General features: G+C 46.4%; 1 protein-coding gene across 27 annotated transcripts in view; it reads right to left on the reverse strand.

Moving 5' to 3' along the window:
• The window catches only part of obscnb (obscurin, cytoskeletal calmodulin and titin-interacting RhoGEF b), a 112,388-nt gene that overhangs the window by 21,117 nt on the left and 71,925 nt on the right, over nt 1-19,346 (reverse strand). For 12 of the 27 annotated variants that reach the window (XM_064346971.1, XM_064346986.1, XM_064346985.1 and 9 more), the window contains 18 exons: nt 19,000-19,266; nt 18,169-18,438; nt 17,519-17,785; nt 16,662-16,928; nt 15,646-15,921; nt 14,399-14,665; nt 12,807-13,079; nt 9,846-10,112; nt 9,040-9,315; nt 8,314-8,586; nt 7,167-7,457; nt 5,757-6,026; nt 4,122-5,459; nt 3,406-3,687; nt 2,909-2,990; nt 1,126-1,247; nt 598-795; nt 56-97 (listed from right to left, as the gene is read on the reverse strand). In XM_064346971.1, coding sequence (XP_064203041.1) covers nt 56-97; nt 598-795; nt 1,126-1,247; nt 2,909-2,990; nt 3,406-3,687; nt 4,122-5,459; nt 5,757-6,026; nt 7,167-7,457; nt 8,314-8,586; nt 9,040-9,315; nt 9,846-10,112; nt 12,807-13,079; nt 14,399-14,665; nt 15,646-15,921; nt 16,662-16,928; nt 17,519-17,785; nt 18,169-18,438; nt 19,000-19,266 — 5,328 coding nt within the window. The remainder of the gene's footprint in view (nt 1-55; nt 98-597; nt 796-1,125; nt 1,248-2,908; nt 2,991-3,405; nt 3,688-4,121; nt 5,460-5,756; nt 6,027-7,166; nt 7,458-8,313; nt 8,587-9,039; nt 9,316-9,845; nt 10,113-12,806; nt 13,080-14,398; nt 14,666-15,645; nt 15,922-16,661; nt 16,929-17,518; nt 17,786-18,168; nt 18,439-18,999; nt 19,267-19,346) is intronic. The other 15 variants (XM_064346989.1, XM_064346983.1, XM_064346980.1 and 12 more) reach the window with 7 other exon arrangements.

Genomic DNA, 19,346 nt, shown 5'->3' on the forward strand with positions numbered 1-19,346 from the left:
CGCACAGTATCTTAAAAATAAAGTTTTGTTGATCCAGGACAGATGGCAAAAGTACCTTTGACTTTCCCGGCTTCGTCAGGCATACACTCTCCAGGACCTGTAGAAACGAGAAATCTGTTACCTCAGGCATGCACTGTTACTGTCCCGTAGTGCTGTTAAACAGCACCTTATCAAAGTTAACTGATCATCAGAAACTTAAATATGCTACCCTCAACTGTAAATGCTATTTAATTTCAGCATAAGGAATTTATAAGCTCTAGCTTGTTTAGCAGTAAAATGGGAAAAAATTAGAAGGACAATTTCAAGGAAAAAAAACTGGTCAGGGCACCATTGTCATCACACTCGTTCATCAATTTCACTATGGATATATTCACAAGGACAAAAAGGATTAACATGAAAACATAATAATCCTTCACATTGTGACCTCTGCTAAGATGCTTCCATGACATAACTGACCATAGGAACACACGCATGATAAATTACAAGGCCATAAAGAAATGTAGGAATGAGATTTGAATTACATGAGCTGTAAGATACACTATTTCCTTTTACAGCAGACAATTTTGGGACGGGGAGGTGTGGCCTCAGCACACGTACCCAGCACGAGCAGTCTGGCGGAGGAGTAGGCAGATCCAGCAGCGTTGCTGATGTAGGAGGAGTACTCCCCGGTGTCGTCCCGTGTCACCTCCAGAATCTCCAGGCTGTGGAGGCCCTTCTCCTCTGACACCAGAATCCGGTCCGAGGGTCGAAGGGGCTGCCCATCCTTGAACCAGTACACCCTGGGCCGAGGGAACCCTGGGGGAACCCAACAACCAGCAACCAGTGTGTCCCACAGAACCATGCATCTGACATCAAACAAACAGTGTCACATAGAAACAAGCATGCACGTGACATCCAGTGTGTTTATACGGAAGGTGGGGGAGTGAAAGTAGAGCTCTTCACTCATTTTTCCCACAAGCTCAAGAAAGTTATAATAAACTTAATAATATAATAACATTTTAACAACACAAATTCCATTGCAACAGTGACACACACCAATGCAAGCATAAAATCAAATACGGTACTTGGGTGCAGCATTCCCTATAAAGAGCACAAAAATCACATGAGGACCCAATGAGGACAAACCTTTGACCTTGACCTGCATTTTGGCAATGGGTGCGCCAGGGCTAACGTGAACATCATGCAGCTCGTCCACCACCTGGGGGAGCTGCTCCTCCTCTGTCACAGACTCAAAAGCCTCCGTTTCCCTGTGGGAAAAGCCATAATGTTTTACGATGGGCTCCTCTTAAGCCGCGTTTCCACCGCATGAACTATACCCCGGAACTAGGAACCTTTTGAGGAACTCAGTGCGTTTCCACCGCAGGAACTAGGGTCTAAATTTAGTTCTGGGGGCTTTGTTTTACCCCCCAAAACGTGCCTGCTCGGGGGGTAGTACTTTCCGAAAGTACAGGAACCTTTTGGGTGGAGCTTGCAGCGCTGAACATTTCTGATTGGTCGAGTACTCGCAGCATTTGTGTTGTATTTATTTTCCGCCATTACCCGCCATGTTTGAAAATATGCAGCGGCAAACCAATTTATTTTCATAATAACTTCAAATCAAACTTGTATGTTATGCGGCGCAGTAGCCTAGTTTTGGTTATAGCCTGTCAACGTCTTGGAATTAGGCTATAACGTGTGCTCTTCTGTTCTTTTCTTGCTTTAGTATTCGTTTTATAAAATGCTAACCATTCGTGCTGGGACAGCATATTACGTAGGCTACCGAAACATTCAAACGGATTAATTCGGTTGCTGAATATTTATTCCGGATTTTCTTTGTTAGTCCGTTGTAATTGACTCAAAACGTTTGATACAGTTATGTGAGGTATGCGGTAGTTAACTTAATTAACATAGGTGATACAGTACAAGCAAACTGGAAATCACCATCCGCACTTTTTATCCGGGTAAAATAACAGGTTAATTCTAGTAATCTTCCCTTTAGCTTTTTCAGACTGCCGTAATTTTACTGACATTTTTCAATTCCACGAAAAGACCAGGAAGACTATGGACTAATTTATGGTGCATGGTTCGCATCTGGAGGGCACACTTCGCTGCTCGGCTAGCAGTAACTTCGAAGGAAAGCAAACGGTGGCTGTACCACTACTAAATTTACATTTTCACGCAAGTCCGAGTTTTCGTTCTATTATTGTCATTTTGCCATTAGCCTATATGGAATTGACGACGAGAAAGTAATCAAACAGCAAATTGTTTACAACGTGTGCATGTTTTCTGCTGTTGTTGCCAGTTATACATATAAATGTGAATGCATTCTGTCGCTTCGGATGTCAAGACATGAAAGCGAATGTTCGCATACAAACATAATGAATGTGTTTGAGAGGATATATGAAAATCAATAAATACAAAAGTAACCATATATAGTCATTGTTGGTAACCCGTTGTATAAGTGGAATAAACCCCTCCGGGCTGTCCCGGTTATTAGAAAATAATGTAGGCTACTTCGGTGGTAGTATGGGGTTACGGAAGAAATCATATGACAGATGGACCGACGACAACGTTGCTTTTTCATACGTCAGTGGGCTAATTTGCCTAATCTTCGCGGTACTTTAGACCCCGGTGGAAACGCAGACAACCATTGGCTGAAGGAACCTTTTAGTTCCTGGTAAAGTAGTTCCTGGGACTTTTGGTGGAAACGCGGCTTTAATCTCTTTATAGAGTTCACTCTTGATCAAAAATCATGAGTAGATCTCAGCTCATACAAACTCTTTGCGTTTGCATTTCTGGAAGATAGCAGTACTTTTATGTGGATACTGAAATCTATTCAAACATACATGTATTTGCACAGACAGGTTTTAGGGGTATAAACTAAAAGGAATAAAAGCCAAACAGAAAAGGCAGTGATGTTGTTTCTCACCTGGATATGTAGCCCTTGGCGCTGATATAAGAGGAGGTCTCTGTTGCATCAGCAGCAGTATCATAGTCAGAGCTACAGGACACTGAAAAAGCATGGACGGAATACAGTGAGCACCACACAGTGTGACTCCAGAAGACAAGTGCGAAGAAGAATTATGTCAAAGATACGCATTAGTTCACAAGATATTCTGAAACATCATGTTCATATATCAGGCAGCGAGAGCCTTGCAGTTTTCTAAAAAATATATTCTATAATCCTTCATTAGACTTACATAGCCCTGTGTTGACCACCTAGGAATCACCTAAATTCACCCATCTATGAATCACCAAAATTCAGTTGATATTTTTCCATACATGTCTAAAACAACAACAGTGCATGTCTACAAAAAATGACCTTGATATCTTTAGAATATAATCAGGTTAAATATGAATAAGTGGACTGGTTAAACACAATGATCTTAAGTTGCTACGGGTTGCTGTTTTGGGGGGGTCACTCACCATCAACCCTGAGCTCAGCCTTTGTGGAGGCGATGCCGGTGCTGTTCTCAGCCATGCAGCGGTACACGCCCATGTCGGAGGGCAGCACGGACGTGATGATGAGCTGGTGACAGCCCTCTTGGTCCTCGTTGATCATGTAGTGGTCGTTCTCCTCCAGCAGCTTGCCGTCCTTGAACCAGCGCACGGTGGGCGGCGGCTTCCCGATGACCACGCAGTCGAAGCTGACCGGGTAGCCGTCGGGCACATCCTGGCTGTGCAGCTCGGTCAGGAAGACCGGGGCCGCTGAGGCAGACGTAAAGAGAGGTGAAAAAACTGCACTGCACTGTACAACAGGCTAAAACTGTCCTGATCCAGGTCAAGTAAGACAGTCGATGGGCTCTTGCTTGAATTTCTCTACTTTTTCAGCTTTGAAAACTTTTATAGTCAGTCAAGGATTATAGTCTGGATTTGGAAACACTGATTGGGCACCTAAACCAATGCAGTCAATGTCATTTGCACTGTGGAGGGATTAAAATTTTATCCCCAATTTGAATAATTTCTCCACAACTTCTACTGATGCGGTGTAATGTGTCAGTTATGTGGTCCACAATAGAAACATTTCAGTTTAGGAGACAGCTTTTTAATTTGACAAATGACAAGTGCAAATTGATGGTTTCATTCATTTCAGGATTGGCTTCAAAGGCTGAATGGGCAGCACTGATCAAGCAGAGGCTTACCGGTTATGAAGGTGGGCTGTTCCTCCTGTGTGGGGGTCTGAGTGCCGTCCTGAGAGTAGGCCATCTTCAGGATGCGCAGCTCCACCTTGCGCGGCCCCCCCTCCAGGATGGTGGTCTCTATGGGGACCCCCTGTGCGGTGAACATCTCCTGGAAGCGCTGCGAGGCCATCTGGGCCTCTGACAGGGAATCAAAGCGGATGTAGATGTAATTGTCGTCCTCGCGGTATGAGTGTGGGTCCGGGGGCGGCAGGTCGCCCTCGTCAGCGCTGATGAAGGGCTCCTCCTCCACGTCCGGTGGCAGGCGGTTGCGTAGCAGACGCCGTAGCCGCTTGCTGGCCTGCCGCAAGGACTCATCCATCTCGCTGCCCGACGAGCTCTCAGGCTCACTGTCAGCGCTGTAACCGTACGGCAGCTGCAGGGGGCGGCGCCCCGAAGACTCCCTCAGACTGCCCACCGTCACCTTTCCAGTGTGCTTGGCCACGCCAAACTTATTGGTCAGCTCGCAGGTGTAGACACCCGTGTCTTTGGTGGTGACGCCGGTGATGACTAAGGAGCAGGTGCCGTCATTGTATATGTCAATGTGGTGGTGCTTGCCGTCTGCCAGGGCCTCGCCGTCCTTCAGCCAGCGGACCTTGTCCGGCTTCCCCACCGCCACACACTCAAGGTGGATGGTGCCGCCAGGCTCCATGGTCTGGTCCTTGAAGACATCCTTGAAGGTGGGACGCATGTCCTTGCGGGCTTTGTACCCCTTGAAGGCTGCCTGGATCTTGACCGCTGCATCCAGCATCTCAGTGTCTTCATCCTTAGCTGGGGGCTCAGCTGGGGTTTCAACTGGTGGCTCAACTGGGGGTTCAACTGGGGGCTCAGTTGGGGGCTCAGTTGGGGGCTTGGCTGGGGCCTGCTGCACTTCCTCTGTCATCTGGAAGAGCTGGTAAAACTTTTCGGCAGAAGCAGTCTGGACTTGACTGGCAGTGACGGTTGTGGTGGACTTGCTGCTCTTCTTGAGGTAGGACACCAGGGAGGGGGACTCATCATCCGAGCTGGTGTACAAGTTAGGCTCCACCTCTTTCCTTGGTAGAGGCTCAGCAGGCTTTGCTTTCTCCTTCACCTCCACCTTCTGTTCCTCCTTATCCACCTTCTGCTTCTCCTTTGACTCTTTGCCGTCCTCCTCCGGCAGCTCGGAAATGGAGTCCAGCGTGGGCTCGCGGCTCATGCGGCGTTTCTTAGCCAGCGCCTCCCAGAGTAGGTGCAAATCTCCCTCCGTGGCAGCTTCTGGGGGCAGGCTAGGCTGGCCGCCCTCCTCTTCCACTCCCAAGCCTGTCTGGGAAACATCTGCTCCTGCATTGAAAAGATGGTTTTACTCAAAGCATAAAGCATAAAACTACTTGCACGCTCAACTTATATTTACTCAAGTGCGACTTTTGTGGTGGTTCTGTTGATCTAATGAAAATGTTCTACTACACAAATTGCTCTTGTACTGTGGTATGTGCATGATGACACATTAGCTGAATTACTTCAGTACAAATATCCTTTCATAAAACAGAAGCAGGAAACAGCAATCATATCTGCTTCCACAGCCTGAAAAATTATCAAGTGGTATGGCTGCAGACACCTGTAAGGAGAGGCGGTTGGTACCTTCCACGTAGAGGTTGACAGAGGTCTCTGCCTCGTCAGAGGCCACGCATGTATAAACACCCTGGTCGCTGGGCTGAAACTCCGAAATGAGCAGAATCTGTTTCTTCCCCTCTGTGAGCGCCTGGTACTTCGTCCCCAAGTCAACCTCGTGGCTGTCTTTGAGCCAAGTGACGGAACTGCCCTCCATGGACAGCTGACACTCCAGGCGAGCCGACTTTCCCACTTCCGGCAGCGGGCTGGACAGTTGCTCTGTCACTGTCACTGGGGTTTCTGCAGAGCAATCAAGGTTTCAAGGGAGGCAACTACTCTGGGAATGAGCTATTGCAATACATTATTTAAACAATGAAGGATCATTTAACAATGCTGACTGGCAGTGAAATAATGCAGTTAATCAGTGTTTCGGGCAAGCATGCAAAGAACAGATGATGAAGCAAATTCATGATGAAGCATGATCATGATGTAGTGATGCTGTCAATTTCAGATTGGAAGAGTAATGCGTGGTTGAATATGTTCTACAATCCATAGTGACATATTTATCAGGTGAGATTAATATGAAGCTTCTCCATATTGTACAAACAGGATATGGAAATACCACTGCACAGTTTCCTTTGGTGCAAATAAGCCGCAGGGGGACCAGACTGTGCAAACTGCACAGTGTATGCGCAAAACTTTTATCCAGGTTCCTACAGTATACCTAATGAAAGATTTCTTGGACTTTCAAGGACAATTTCAAGATGTTCAAAGATTGTATTTGCAAATGAACGACCGTAGAAGCAAATTGTTTTGGTAACCAGATTTGGTCTGAGCATGTCCAATTCCCACCCTAACTTGAAATGCTTAACTGTCTGCAACCGCAGCTGCATTCACGCACAAACCCCACTGCGGAGTTAAAGTGTAGACAACTGCATCTCTCTGAAATATGTGGGGCCGCCAGCTGCTTCTTTTCACACCAAAGACTACCTTTCATATTTGGATTTACCATGCAGTCTACAGGCACCCATTCAACCATTGCTAGATAGCGAAGAAATGAGGAACCCTGGCTAACTATACCGTCCCGTAGCCTGGGTGATGCAACCACCAATTGTGTGCCCTCCTATGGAGCTACCAGCCACAGTCAACATTGGTCCGGATTTGGTCCAGGACCAAAGGGCACATCCCTGTACCACACCGTGGTGTTTTAACCAAATGAGTCACTCAACTTGATTATCAAGAATATCATATGCAGCTGATATCAGTTTTGGTTTTTGTTGTAGAGTATGCGTGTATGTATGGAAACAGTTTTGTAAAATGCATAAACTGACAGTAAATAAAGCCCCATGTGCAAAATCCAAATCAGAATCTTGAATCGTCCACATTCAAAACCAGGCAGTTTTTCATTTTTTCCAAGGACTCACGGGAGCCCTGTCTCACCTATCTGCACAGTATGAGGCAGCTGGACGGGCTCCCCTACACCGGCCTGGTTCAGCGCCGCCACTCGGAACCTGTACCCCGTGCCAGGGATGAGGTTGTCCACCACAAACTCGGTGCTGCAGACAGGCTCTGTGTGACACGGCAGCCAGAGGGCGCTGTCGGCCAGCCGCATCTCCACCTTGTAGCCCAGGATGGGGCTGCCCCCATCACTCAGGGGCGTGTACCAGGACAGCGTCACCGATTGGTCGCTCTTACTCACCACCTCAGGGTCTTCGGGGGGGTCGGGGAGAGCTATGTGGGGGGGGGGGGGGGGGTCAGGGGGATGGGGTGTTGGGGTGGAGTCAGCATGAATGAGATGGTGCTAACATAGAATGTAGAGGAAAAACCAGTGCTTTTTTCTGACCAGATTTTCATTTGTGGAATAGAGAAAATTATGCACTATTTTAAGATTATCCTAAATGAATAACAAAAATCATCATGTGAATTCTAATACAAAGGTAATTTTTTATCGCAAATACAATATGTAACAGCACTCCAATCTCATATGTTTTTTTTCAATTCCTAATCACTGGCTTTACCTTTACTTTCAGCCATGACATATGTCATTCCAATTTGGCCCCAAAACCCTTAAATCTCTTAATAATGCTGAAATGAAAATACAAGTATGAGACGAGATGATCATTTTAAAGAAATACCATAAATTAGTGGAACCATGTAAGTTGTTTCTCCTTATGGGCAAAAAATAAAAATCCTAACAATAACCCTGCAATCCTGTAATGAGATTTTATTAATTTATTTTTGCTGAGTATAGAATCTGAATATGTACAATATTACACAGTGTGCGTTGTGATTCTCCTGTATAGCACACTGTACCATGTGCATGGACAAAACCTTCAGTATTTCCACACACACACCTTTTCGTTTTTTGTATTGTGTCCCATGTTCTAATTCACATTCGCAGAGCTATATGGTGCATATTTTAAACATAAATATGTGGAAATGGTTACTTTCATTTTAATTTGAAGTTGTAGACATCTCTGAATTCTGGATACTAATTTTCCTAATGCTTTACTGCCATTTGCTCTCTTTACCAAAGACACAGAGCACATGGACTTATATGGACAGATTTTGGGGAGGGGCTGCTCACCAATGACTGTGAGCTTGGCGATGGAGATGGCATCACGGGCGGCAAAAGTGATCTCCAGAGGGGGCTGGGCCCTGGCCTCCTTCAAGATGAGGCGGTAAATGCAGCCGTCTGCCTGCAGGGACCAGCTATCATCCGGACGGAGCTCCGCGCCATTGGCGTACCAGGCAACCTCGCTGACTGGCACTGCCTCGCTTAGCACGCAGCTGAACTCCACCTGCTGGCCCACGGCTGCCTCCTTATCCTCCAGGTGCTTCACGACATTGAGCTGCCAGCCTACAAACGCAAAACCGGCACAGTGAACAAGCGCAGCAAACGCCCAGCCTTCAATCAAAATTCAGAATTTTTTTCTGACAAGCCATCACAATTCACAAGAGCATTTTCCCATTCCACCCTTAAAAGAAGGGTGGGCAACCCTGGTCCTGGAGTTCCCTTCTGGTTTTTGTTGATCGATAATTTAGAGCCTGACAACCCTATCCAGAGCTTGAATGGAGAAACAGCTGAATACCTCCAGCACATGCTCACTTGCAATCATTAAGCCTAATAATCAATCCAATTATGCAGTTATAGGTGACCAGGACAATCTCTGGCACTTCAGGACCAAGGTTGCCTACCCCTGGCTTAAAATAATATCTTATAATAGATAAAACACTCGTGCTGCAGTGTGTCCCAGTGCTTATCACACTGTAACCTGTAACCTGAGTTACAATCTCTAAATCCAATACACACCTTTAACAGTAAGGAAGGCAGAGGAGACGGCATTGCCGGCCATGAAGGTGACCCTGCAGCTGTCTCCAGCATGCAGATCCTTGAGCAGCAGGAGGTGGCGCCGGCCACTCTCAAAGGACACAATCTCCACATTTGGCGTTTCCTTCACTGGCTTGTCGTCAACGAGCCAGTGGCAGTTCTGGTTCTCTGGCCGGGACAGTGAGCACTCAAACAGAGCCTCCCCACCGTCAAAGGTCTCCACGTTCTCCAGGCCCTGGACGATGTCAATGGGCTTGGCTGTGGAAGAGCAACAGCGCTGAATGGCATGTTATAGCTACGTCAACTGAACTTAGAAGCAAATAAGGACACGGCAGGAGTCCATCTTTATTTGACAGGATTGTTTCTTGCTTATGCACCCTTTCCATAAGCCTAAAATAAAGAGCATAGAGGTGAAGAAATGAAAAGCTAGCACGGCCGATTAACACAGAAATACGCAATGAGCAAACACGCAAAAGCATACACGCACACAATCAGGGATGACGCCACTACCAAATAATTCTGCCACAAGCAACTGCACAGAGCCCATCTGCAGATGTGTTCCTCTGTAATCATACAGAACTACTCCATTTAAATAACCACCAACAATCATGTTAGCTTTATGTCCTCCCTCCCACTCGAACCGGTGACAAAAAGTGTACGGGGAAAAAGATCACAGATCGCAATCAACTTGACATGTCGAGGTGACGTGGCTCGAGCTGGGTACCCAAAACCACGGGCAGGAAAGGGAGGAATCCAAAGAGGGGGGGGGCGCGCATATGGGCGCTCACCTTGCACCTCCAAGAGGGCCACCACACAGGTCCCCTCCGCCTCGCAGGAGTACGTCCCCCTGTCCTGCGCGGTCGCACGGCTGATGTGCAGCCGGGCCACGTTCCAGTCCTGCTCCACCAGCACCCGCTGGCCGTCCGGCTGCAGCGGGAGCCCGTCCCTCTTCCACACGGCCTTAACCGGCCGTGAGTACTGGCAGATGAACTCGGCCGGCTGGTCCTCCACCACTCTCAGGTCCTCCATGGCGCTCACCACTTCTACTGTGGGATCTGAGAGGTTGGGGGGGGGTTGGGTCGGTTCGAGCACATGCCGAGGGGGTCAGGACATGCACCCCCAAGTAGGGTGACTACAAAAAAACCTTGGACAAAAACTTGGGTTTTTTTTCTCTCTCCAAACATATTCTATATTGGCTGACTTCACATATTATTCTGAGGAGGAAAGGCTGGAGTATTTTCAATCTGCCATTTTGTTGAGCAATTAAATTGGTCACTCCAGTGAGGAAACTCCTCAGGAAGTCCTTCATTTGTAGACAGATGATAGTCAGCCAATAAATGCGACACAGCATATTGTCATTGCAAATATGAGTGAACTATCCCAAGCAGAAAAAATAACACTGCAATGTGTCCCCAGTGATACCTGGGCACAGCAGCACCCACACACCACAAGTGCCATAAGCAAAATGAGGAGAGGTCAGGGCAGGTGGGGGGTGCACACGAAAGGGCAGGTTCGAGGGGTGGAGGATTCAGCCAGTTTTTAGTGCTTTAGTGCTTTAGGCTGGGAGATGAGCGTGAGCAATGATGGTGGATCTGGCCAGTGCGAGCGGAGCAGGAGCAACAAGTCATGGGTTTTCCTTCTTAAAGCCACATTTATACTGTACTCATAATGAATTTTCCTCATTACCTCATGGTTGTTTTACCATTCTGATTGGACTGCTGTTTCATACACTTTCACTGTAAATACACGAAAGCTATTAGTTAAATGGCTTCTTATTATCTTGGCTTAACATAGGATAACGGGAAATTCAAATCTGAATATAATAACAATATACTACCACACCAACTGTTTTACTACGAAAAAAGTGAATTTTCGTGTCAAATGAAGTGTCATTGTCAATGCATTGTGGTCAATATCCACTCTGATTCCAGAATTCATGACATACATTGAGGTAAGTACCAAGAATTCCCTGTCAAATGAGAAGACGAGAATAATACCAGTGCATAGAGTAGGTACTCCTCAATGAATGCAATCAGTTCCGGGGAGCAAATATCCAAATGAGCATTTATGGTTCCATGTCATGTTGTGGTATTCTAATGGTACAATTACCTGAGTTTAAATTTACAAGATTCATTTCCTAAAAGGCTTTCTATTAAGAGTTTAAATTATTGAAAAAAATATCTTAATTTCTGCTTAGTTGCCTAAATTTTTGTAATGATATCTAAGAACATTTTATACTTCAATATTATCTTATATATATATATATATATATATATATCTTATATCTGAAAACAGAAAAAAATTTAATAATTTGATGCTTATTGGCTATAAAAAATAAAACAGGTACAATACGATGTGCAAATTATTTTATTATTCAGTTACAGCATGTTCATTAACAATAATGTTAACACTATTTTACAAGATAAGATTATATAAATTCAATCCATGTCCTTAAGTTTGACATCCTGGTGAACACTAGTGTCACACGTTTTCTTCGTAAATTCAGTGTAGCAAGTTAGTTTCAAAAGTCAAAGTTAAGGACAAATGCTGATTGAAACCCTGCCTAAATCACTTGAGACACGTCAAAAGTCAGGGTATATGCGACCTGGGAATGCACTCTTTCCTGAATTTTTCAGATACTGAATAAATCCATTGGTCATGTGTGCCAAGTGTTACGTCGCTTCATTACACATCTGCACCATAGAAACTATCATCTGCTTCCAACAGATGTTCCTGATTTAGCATTTAAGACAAACATTTTGTTTTAATAAAAGGACTCCTCAAACACCTATACCTATATATAAAGTATGTGCCCTCCCTACATGGAAAACTTGCAACTGAACAAGAACAAGAATAATGTTATTTTTACTTATAGCTTTTACTTTACTTATATATCCTTAATTGCCAAAATGGATAAACTGATGAAGCAGCCTGTTATGTCACCAACTTTCCATGACAAGATCAGGCTTACACTGACATTATTAATTTTTGATGGGTAGGCACCACCCAGTCGTGTTGCTCCCACTTGTATGTTTGAATCCAAAGTGGATGGAAGCATACAGCATGAAACACTTAAGCGTGGTTCTTTGGTTAAAATGGGGCAACCAAGACAGTTGTTCATGCAGCTATAGAGGCACAGAACATCACCACCTGTCCAAATCACAGACAGATATTAACCCTTTTCAGACTGGACACCTGCACTTCCCATTTGCATCCTTTTTGGCATGGATACTCAAATCTGGCCCTCGAATCGAGATCCAGCCCTGGCTTTCTTTTCTCGCAGGTGGCACAATTAGTGCCACTGACTGGCCAGACTCTATTCACACTTGACTCCCATGTAAGGGGAGAGTGGAAAACCAGCAATTTTCAGCCCTTGAGGTCCATGATTTGAGTAAAAGGGCTTTTGGGCCAAGAAACTAAAAACTCAAATAAGATCAAATTTAATGCTCCTGATGTTCACTCATTCATTAAGTGAACCGTTCAATGACCCTCTAAGCTGCTTACTGTACCAATCAATAAATATCCTCATGATGTAAATATTAACAGGTGAATATAATGAAGGAATCCTGAATCTTTACTGCATGCATTTGAGCACCCAGGTCATCCAAGTAAGTCATCCATCTTAAAATAATTCACGTCAAAGAATGAAATGTTTATCAAATCTAATTTACACATGGTATTTGAATGCAGGGCCCAAGGGAAAGGGTTAACCTGAACTGTTCTCCGCCCTCCCTCTTTCAACACGGTACCTTTGACTAACAGCTTGGCAGTGGACACCAGGCTCCCGGCTTTGAAAGTGACCGTCCCCGAGTCGTTGGGGGCCAGGTTGTTTAGGACGAGCGTGTGCACGTGGCCCTGGCCCTCCCCGATATCGCTGAAGCTGCTCTGCCGCAGGGCGGTGCCGTCCAGCCACCACTGCACCGGCCTAGCGGCCCGGCGGGACAGCTGGCAGGAGAACTCGGCCTTCTCCCCGACAAAGATGTCCGTGTTCTTTAAACCGCGCACTATCTGCGCCTCTCGCTCTGTGGAGCAATGCAGAGAGACCGCCGCTCAGCCATTCGGGGGCCAACTGGCCAAGTGCCGCAAATGCGTCTGCCTCTCCTTCCCCCACCCCCTCCCTTTCACGGCGTGTCAATCTTGTTCCCCTCCCTGGGACTACCATTGCACATAATTGAATTTGGCTGTGCGTATGCCTGCATGACTGACTGCATCAAAGAGCTGCAGCAATGCTCTGCCACTGCTGGTATAAAACAGATCAGAGAGAAACGGGTCTGCAAGCAGCGACTGTAGAAGTATTCAAATATCTTCCATAAAATTCCATTAATGTAAAAAGTCACATTTCATTCCAAACCAAGGCAGATAAAATAATCAAATAACTAATAGATCTAAAAACTAAAATACAAAGAAATCTGCATGGTTAGAGATAACTTCATTGATCCTAAGAGGAAATTGGGCAAATCTGTATAAGACAAGGTCTAGCTACCAATAAGTATGATTTGTCTACCTTCCAGCATTCAATTACAAACTACGGTGCAGGATCATGGGACTTGTCTACGACATAATGCCAACACTGCAATTGTCTGAAACTGCAACTGAGAGAAAACCCTACGGTGTCATTTACTATGTATATTATGTGGCTTCCAATCATAGTACTCCCATGGTAACTTCATTTCACAGACTTCATCAGTGCATTACAATCTCAGATGCTATTCTCATGCCTGCACCTTGTCCTTAACATTGAGTTGCACCTATATATAAGGAGTATTTTTTTGAATTTTTATAACAATATCAACATAAATATGTGGATAAAACAGCAACATCAGTTTACATTCGCTACTCAGTGTTAAGGACAACACACTTTGCAGTCAGACTGATTCTGATTAAATACTCCCTCTTTGTCATGCCTTAACGCACTACTGTTTTGGGCTCCTTGCTGCATATACACACACACACACACACACACAGACTCACACACACAATCTTGAGGTTTATCGAGGCATATTATGAAAATTTGAGGGTGGCCTTTTCAGAATATCTATTATCCATGATTTGCTTTATCATTCTACATTCCATGTTCATTAACTTTTATCTTGTCAGTTAAAAGCTAAAAATGCTACCCAGTCAATCAGGAAGTATTTGCATGTGTGTTTGTGTGTGTGTGTGTGTGTGTGAATGCGTGAGTGTTTCCTTGTGTTGAATTTCTTTTTCTTAATGAGCTCCTTGGTTCTACAGGTGAAGTGGCAGCTTACATCCACTAGTACTGCACAGGTCATAAGAACATCCATGTCAGCCCTAAGAGAGTTCAAAAAGGCTTCTGCTGTCGTTGCTACTACAGGGTTACCTTGTACTGTCACCGAGGCTGTGGTCAGCTGGTCCCCTACATCGCAGGTGTAGTAGCCATTGTCATCCTGCTCCAGGTCGTGGATGCACAGCTCCAGGACGGAGCCTTCCTGCCTCATCTCGTACTTCCTGCTGGGCTGAAGCACCACTCCCCCCTTCCTCCACTCCACCGAGGCTCCAGGCCTGGAGACCTCGCAGCGGAGAGTTATGCTGTCCCCTTCCTCGGCCTCCTGGTTCTCCAGCTCCTGCAGGAAGGAGGTGGGGGGCTCTGCGGAAAACAGGCGAGAGAGACGACCACATCAGCGCCTGGAAATGGGAGCCAGCCCTCCCGGAAGGATCCGGAGCGGAACGCAGAACGGTCGAGAGCGGTTTCTCTTCACGGCACACAAGCTTCCGTCTTAGCTTCAGTCTTCCCCAGCAGAGACACCAGCCCCACTGGGTTTACCATCTTTGGTCATCGTAAGATTGTTGCTCCAGGTGGTGACCCTGCATTTTCCCTTCATGTCTTCATTCTTCCACTGTAATTAAAGAGCTTGGGGTGCTTGTCTTCTACCTCAGAAATCCTCAGGCTAGAAGTTTCAGTTCCAGGTGATGGGGTTAACGGGTGTGCTGGGGTCCTAGGTCATGTATGATGGGTTGTCCTTCTTGCTCTTTCAGGCAGCTGTGTCCGGAGGCTAACACTTCCAGTCTCAAACAAGTCTGAGACAGCTATCCACGCCTAATCAGAGCCTTGCTAATTGGTCAGAGCTACTGCTTGGTAAAGTACAGCTTTAAAGAGATGTCATTCATACATCTAAAAAAAGGTAAGAAAACATGCAGCGCACAATGTGTAATATTGATACGCAAATGTGTACCAGTCCCGTTTTGTTTTTAGGTAAAAGTGACCACAGTACCTCAGCATTGACGCAGTGACAACAGGAAACAGTGCCCGTCACTCAATATGATAACGGAAAATAGTATGGGGTGAGATGACAGCAGCAGGAGGACAGACACAGCATAGGGGTGGGAGGGCAGAGGCTGAAGCATACAGGGTGGAGATAGGGTTTGGGGTAAGGAGCAGACAATGAGTGAGAGGATAACATAGAGTGGAGTTAAGGGAGGGTAGTGGACACAGGGCGGGGGAGGGGCTTTCTACAGGCCAAGCCGAGCTCTGCGGCGGCACACAGCGTCTGCTAGGCGGGGGTGAACGAGCGCTTCCGATGGAGAGAGGCGAAGACGCGCTTCCACCTTTCGCCATCCTGCCTCTACCTGGCTTCGCCTGCACCAGCAGATTGGCGGTGGTCGTCTCCCCACCGACCACAAAGGCCACGGTGCCCGACTCGTCCGGCGTCACCATCTTCAGCACCAGGCGCTGCTGGTAGCCCTCGCAGCTCATCTGGTTCAGGTCATTGTTCTGCAGGTGGTTGGAGTCCAGCCACCACTCTCCATTCGTCACCCCCAGGTGGGACAAAGTGCACTCAAAGCAAGCGTCCTCCCCGGTCCTAACGGTCATGTCTCGGAGCCCCACCGTGATCCGCACGTGCTCTGTAGGGGAAAGGGGTGGCGGAGCGATGCCTCAGCACGGTCCTCAGAAGGACTCGAGTGATCAGTATGAAGGCAAAGAAGACCACCATTGGCAGGCATGGCTACAGCAGAAATGAGCCAGAAGACTGCAGTGCAATGCTATAGTGATTTCATGAGAAAACCATTAGAATTCTTATAAATTCTCCATGTTTAAGTACGAACCTGTGTTCAATTTTTGTCCTTTTCTTAGAGTAGTTACTCTAATAAACTCATTGCGGTTACAGACAGTACTCTTATAAACTTGCAGTGGTTGCATACAATTGTTATAAACTTGCTGTGGTTACACTGAAGTCTTTTACAAACTGTCTGTGATTACACACAGTACTCTTACAGTATAAACCTTTTGTGGTTAGAAACAATTCTGTTAGAAAACAACTATGGTTGCACACAGTACACTTATAAACATGCTGTGATTACACAGAACTGTTATAAGCTTGTTTTGGATGCACACAGCACTCTTATAGACTGGCTGAGTCATGAGCAATCCTCATATGAATGAATCTTCATTAAATATTTTAAGATGTTCTCATTTCCTATTTTTGCTTTGCTTTCATGAGCACCTGGACATTTTTGCTCAGCTTTCATGAGCACCTGGATGTGTGGCTGTAAGTTTCCTCAGGCTTGTTTAACATGACATCATTACCCTGTTAAGCACTCAGCAGATGCAGGTGTGTGTGAACTCACTGGAATGGCAGGGTTACCTTTCACAGTGAGAGAGGCGGTGCTCGTGCTCTTCCCCGTGTCGCAGGTATACTCGCCGGCGTCCTCCGGCCTTAGTTTGTGGATGACCAGGATGCGCTCGGCACCCTTCTCCTGCATGGAGTACTTCTCCCCCTGGGAGAGCACTACTGAGCCCTTCCTCCAGGTGACGGTGGCGGCTGCGCTGGAGGTTGTGCAGCGAAGGAAGGCATCCTCCCCTTCGCTGGCCTCTTGGCTCTCCAGGTCCTTCTCGAACACCACAGGGGCCGCTGCCGGGACAGAGAGAGGACAATGGGTTACCTCTGAATAATTAAGGGAGTCGTTTTATGGAAAGCTCTCAGCACCAAGTCGCTCTCTGTACCAGATGCAGATGAATATTGAGGAACATTGAAGGAAATTCTGACAGCACCTTTTTGTGACCACAATAATATCCACACTGTATTGTTCATCAGACAGGAAATAAAAACTTCCACTTACCATGCATTCAACTCACTAAATCAATACCATCCCTTAATTAATTCAGCCTAGGCATTAAGTTGTGAAAGCATTTCAGATGCGTGCATCTTTCATAACTGACACAATAATTACAAATGACAGCTACCCAGCACCTGAACACTGACTCATTACATTTATTTACACAGAGACTTAATATCCCTTTGAATAATGGTGGATTTCTACTTTACAAGTCATAGAAGACAGATGCATTAATATCAGATGAGATCAAATGACAAATTGATACACACTGTTCAGATAATAAACAGCAGTGAAAAGAATGCTGGCATTTTGACCGCCTATTGTAGATCTTCTTGTAGGACTGCAATGGAGGAAGCTAATAACCCAGCTGGTCCATGGAACAAACCTTTGACCATGACAGAGGCAGTGGTCTGCTGGTCTCCTGTGTCACAAGTATAGTCTCCCGAGTCCTGCAGAGTCAGACTGTTGATGACAAGCTCGGCCATTGTGCCCTCCATCTTCATCTGAAATTTGGCCCCGTGCATCAGGATGACCTCGCCCTTCCTCCACTCAACTGTGGCTCCAGGTGTGGAGAGCTCACAGCACAGGGCAACACAGCCCCCTTCCTCGGCCTCCTGGTTCTGGAGCCAGCCGGTAAAGGGCACGCTGGCAGCTGGACAAGGAAGGAGAGGGGAAGGTCTTCTCCATCACATTGTGAAACTCATCGACAGAGAGATGCGCCGTTGCACATGAACATTTGAGGTGGAGGAGAGGGTGAATCCAGATGTGGTCAGATGGATACCGTTGATGGCAATGAAATGTCAGTCGCAAAATTCTCTGGACAAAACATCCATGGACTATTGTACCAAACCGATGAATAAAATGGGGATGGGTTATCCAAGTATGAACCTGGATGAATGCTTTCTCATCAGAGCTCATTGTGAACAAAAAAGAATGGATGAGAGTAGAGAAATGAATGAAGGAGGCCGAGTGGTTTTCTTGGTCTCCTACACTTGGAATTCACGTAGTGTTTGATGAGGGCCTCAGTCACCTTACCTCTCACCGTGAGCTTAGCAGATGAGGTGAGTGGTCCGACGCTGAAGGCCACGGTGCCAGAGTCTTGCTGAGTGACGTTCCGAAGGATTAAGGTGTGCACCCGGTCCACCACCCCAATCACATTCATCTCGTTGTTCTGAAGCGGGACGCCCTGTAGCGTCCACTGGACCTGAGGCACATTGTCGTGAGAGACATGGCACTCGAACAGCGCATCGTCTTCCTCACGCACCGTGAGACCCTCAAGACCCTTAACGATGACCACTTCCCGCTCTGTTTAGAAAAGCCAATGAGGAGCCAACGTTACCGTTCAGATTTGCCCATTTGATAACGCATTTGTACAGAGGTTAATCTAAACGGAGCCTGAATCAAAATTCTGTCTAACCCACTGTCTAATCAAACACCTTGTCTTGTTTATGGTTTGTCGCTAACTCCGATTGTTGCGAATGGATTAGAGAACAGGTCAGAGATTTAATTTAATCCAGACTTCGGAAAAGATGATACATAACTCAGAAATTAAAATGTGTGAACACAGAAGAAATAAGAACACAGAAAATTGAACAAAATTACCAAATTCCTTTCAGTGCACAGTGAGAATAGATGGTTGCGTTAACAGGCTTTGCAAAGCCCACTAGACAACAGTGCTGCGGGGTAAGCAGCCTGCAACAACAGGGAATAAACTTTGTTCTGCCCACTGCTCTGTTCTGTCAGTGTGAAATCAGGCATTGCTGAGGAGATGTTGATTGAGGGAACGTTATGGGAGAAGGCAGACGGAGCAGTTTAGGGCTCTGAGGAGGGTAGGCCCTCGGAGGTTGCGATGGGGATCTCTCCTACCCTGCACAGTGAGCACAGCGGAGCTCTTCTGGTCTCCGGTGTCGCAGGTATACTCTCCAGAGTCTGCACCCCGCAGTTTGTAGATTACCAGCTCCACCAAAGTGCCCTCCTGCTTTACTTGGTACTTATCGCTAGACTCCACAACCTGGTCGCACTTCTTCCAGGTTACCACGGCACCAGGTTTGGTGACCTCACAGCTCAGGGTAGCGGTGCCCCCTGCCTCTACCTCCAGGCTCTCTAGCTGAGTCCTGAAAAATACGGGCAGGGCTGTGCGGGATGAGGGCGGGGTGAGCAGGCAGAGATTTCTCTGGATTAGTTCTCTGGATGAGTGACCTGATGGACACTAT

This window comes from Anguilla rostrata, chromosome 8 (assembly GCF_018555375.3).
Source record: "Anguilla rostrata isolate EN2019 chromosome 8, ASM1855537v3, whole genome shotgun sequence".
NCBI lineage: Eukaryota > Metazoa > Chordata > Actinopteri > Anguilliformes > Anguillidae > Anguilla > Anguilla rostrata.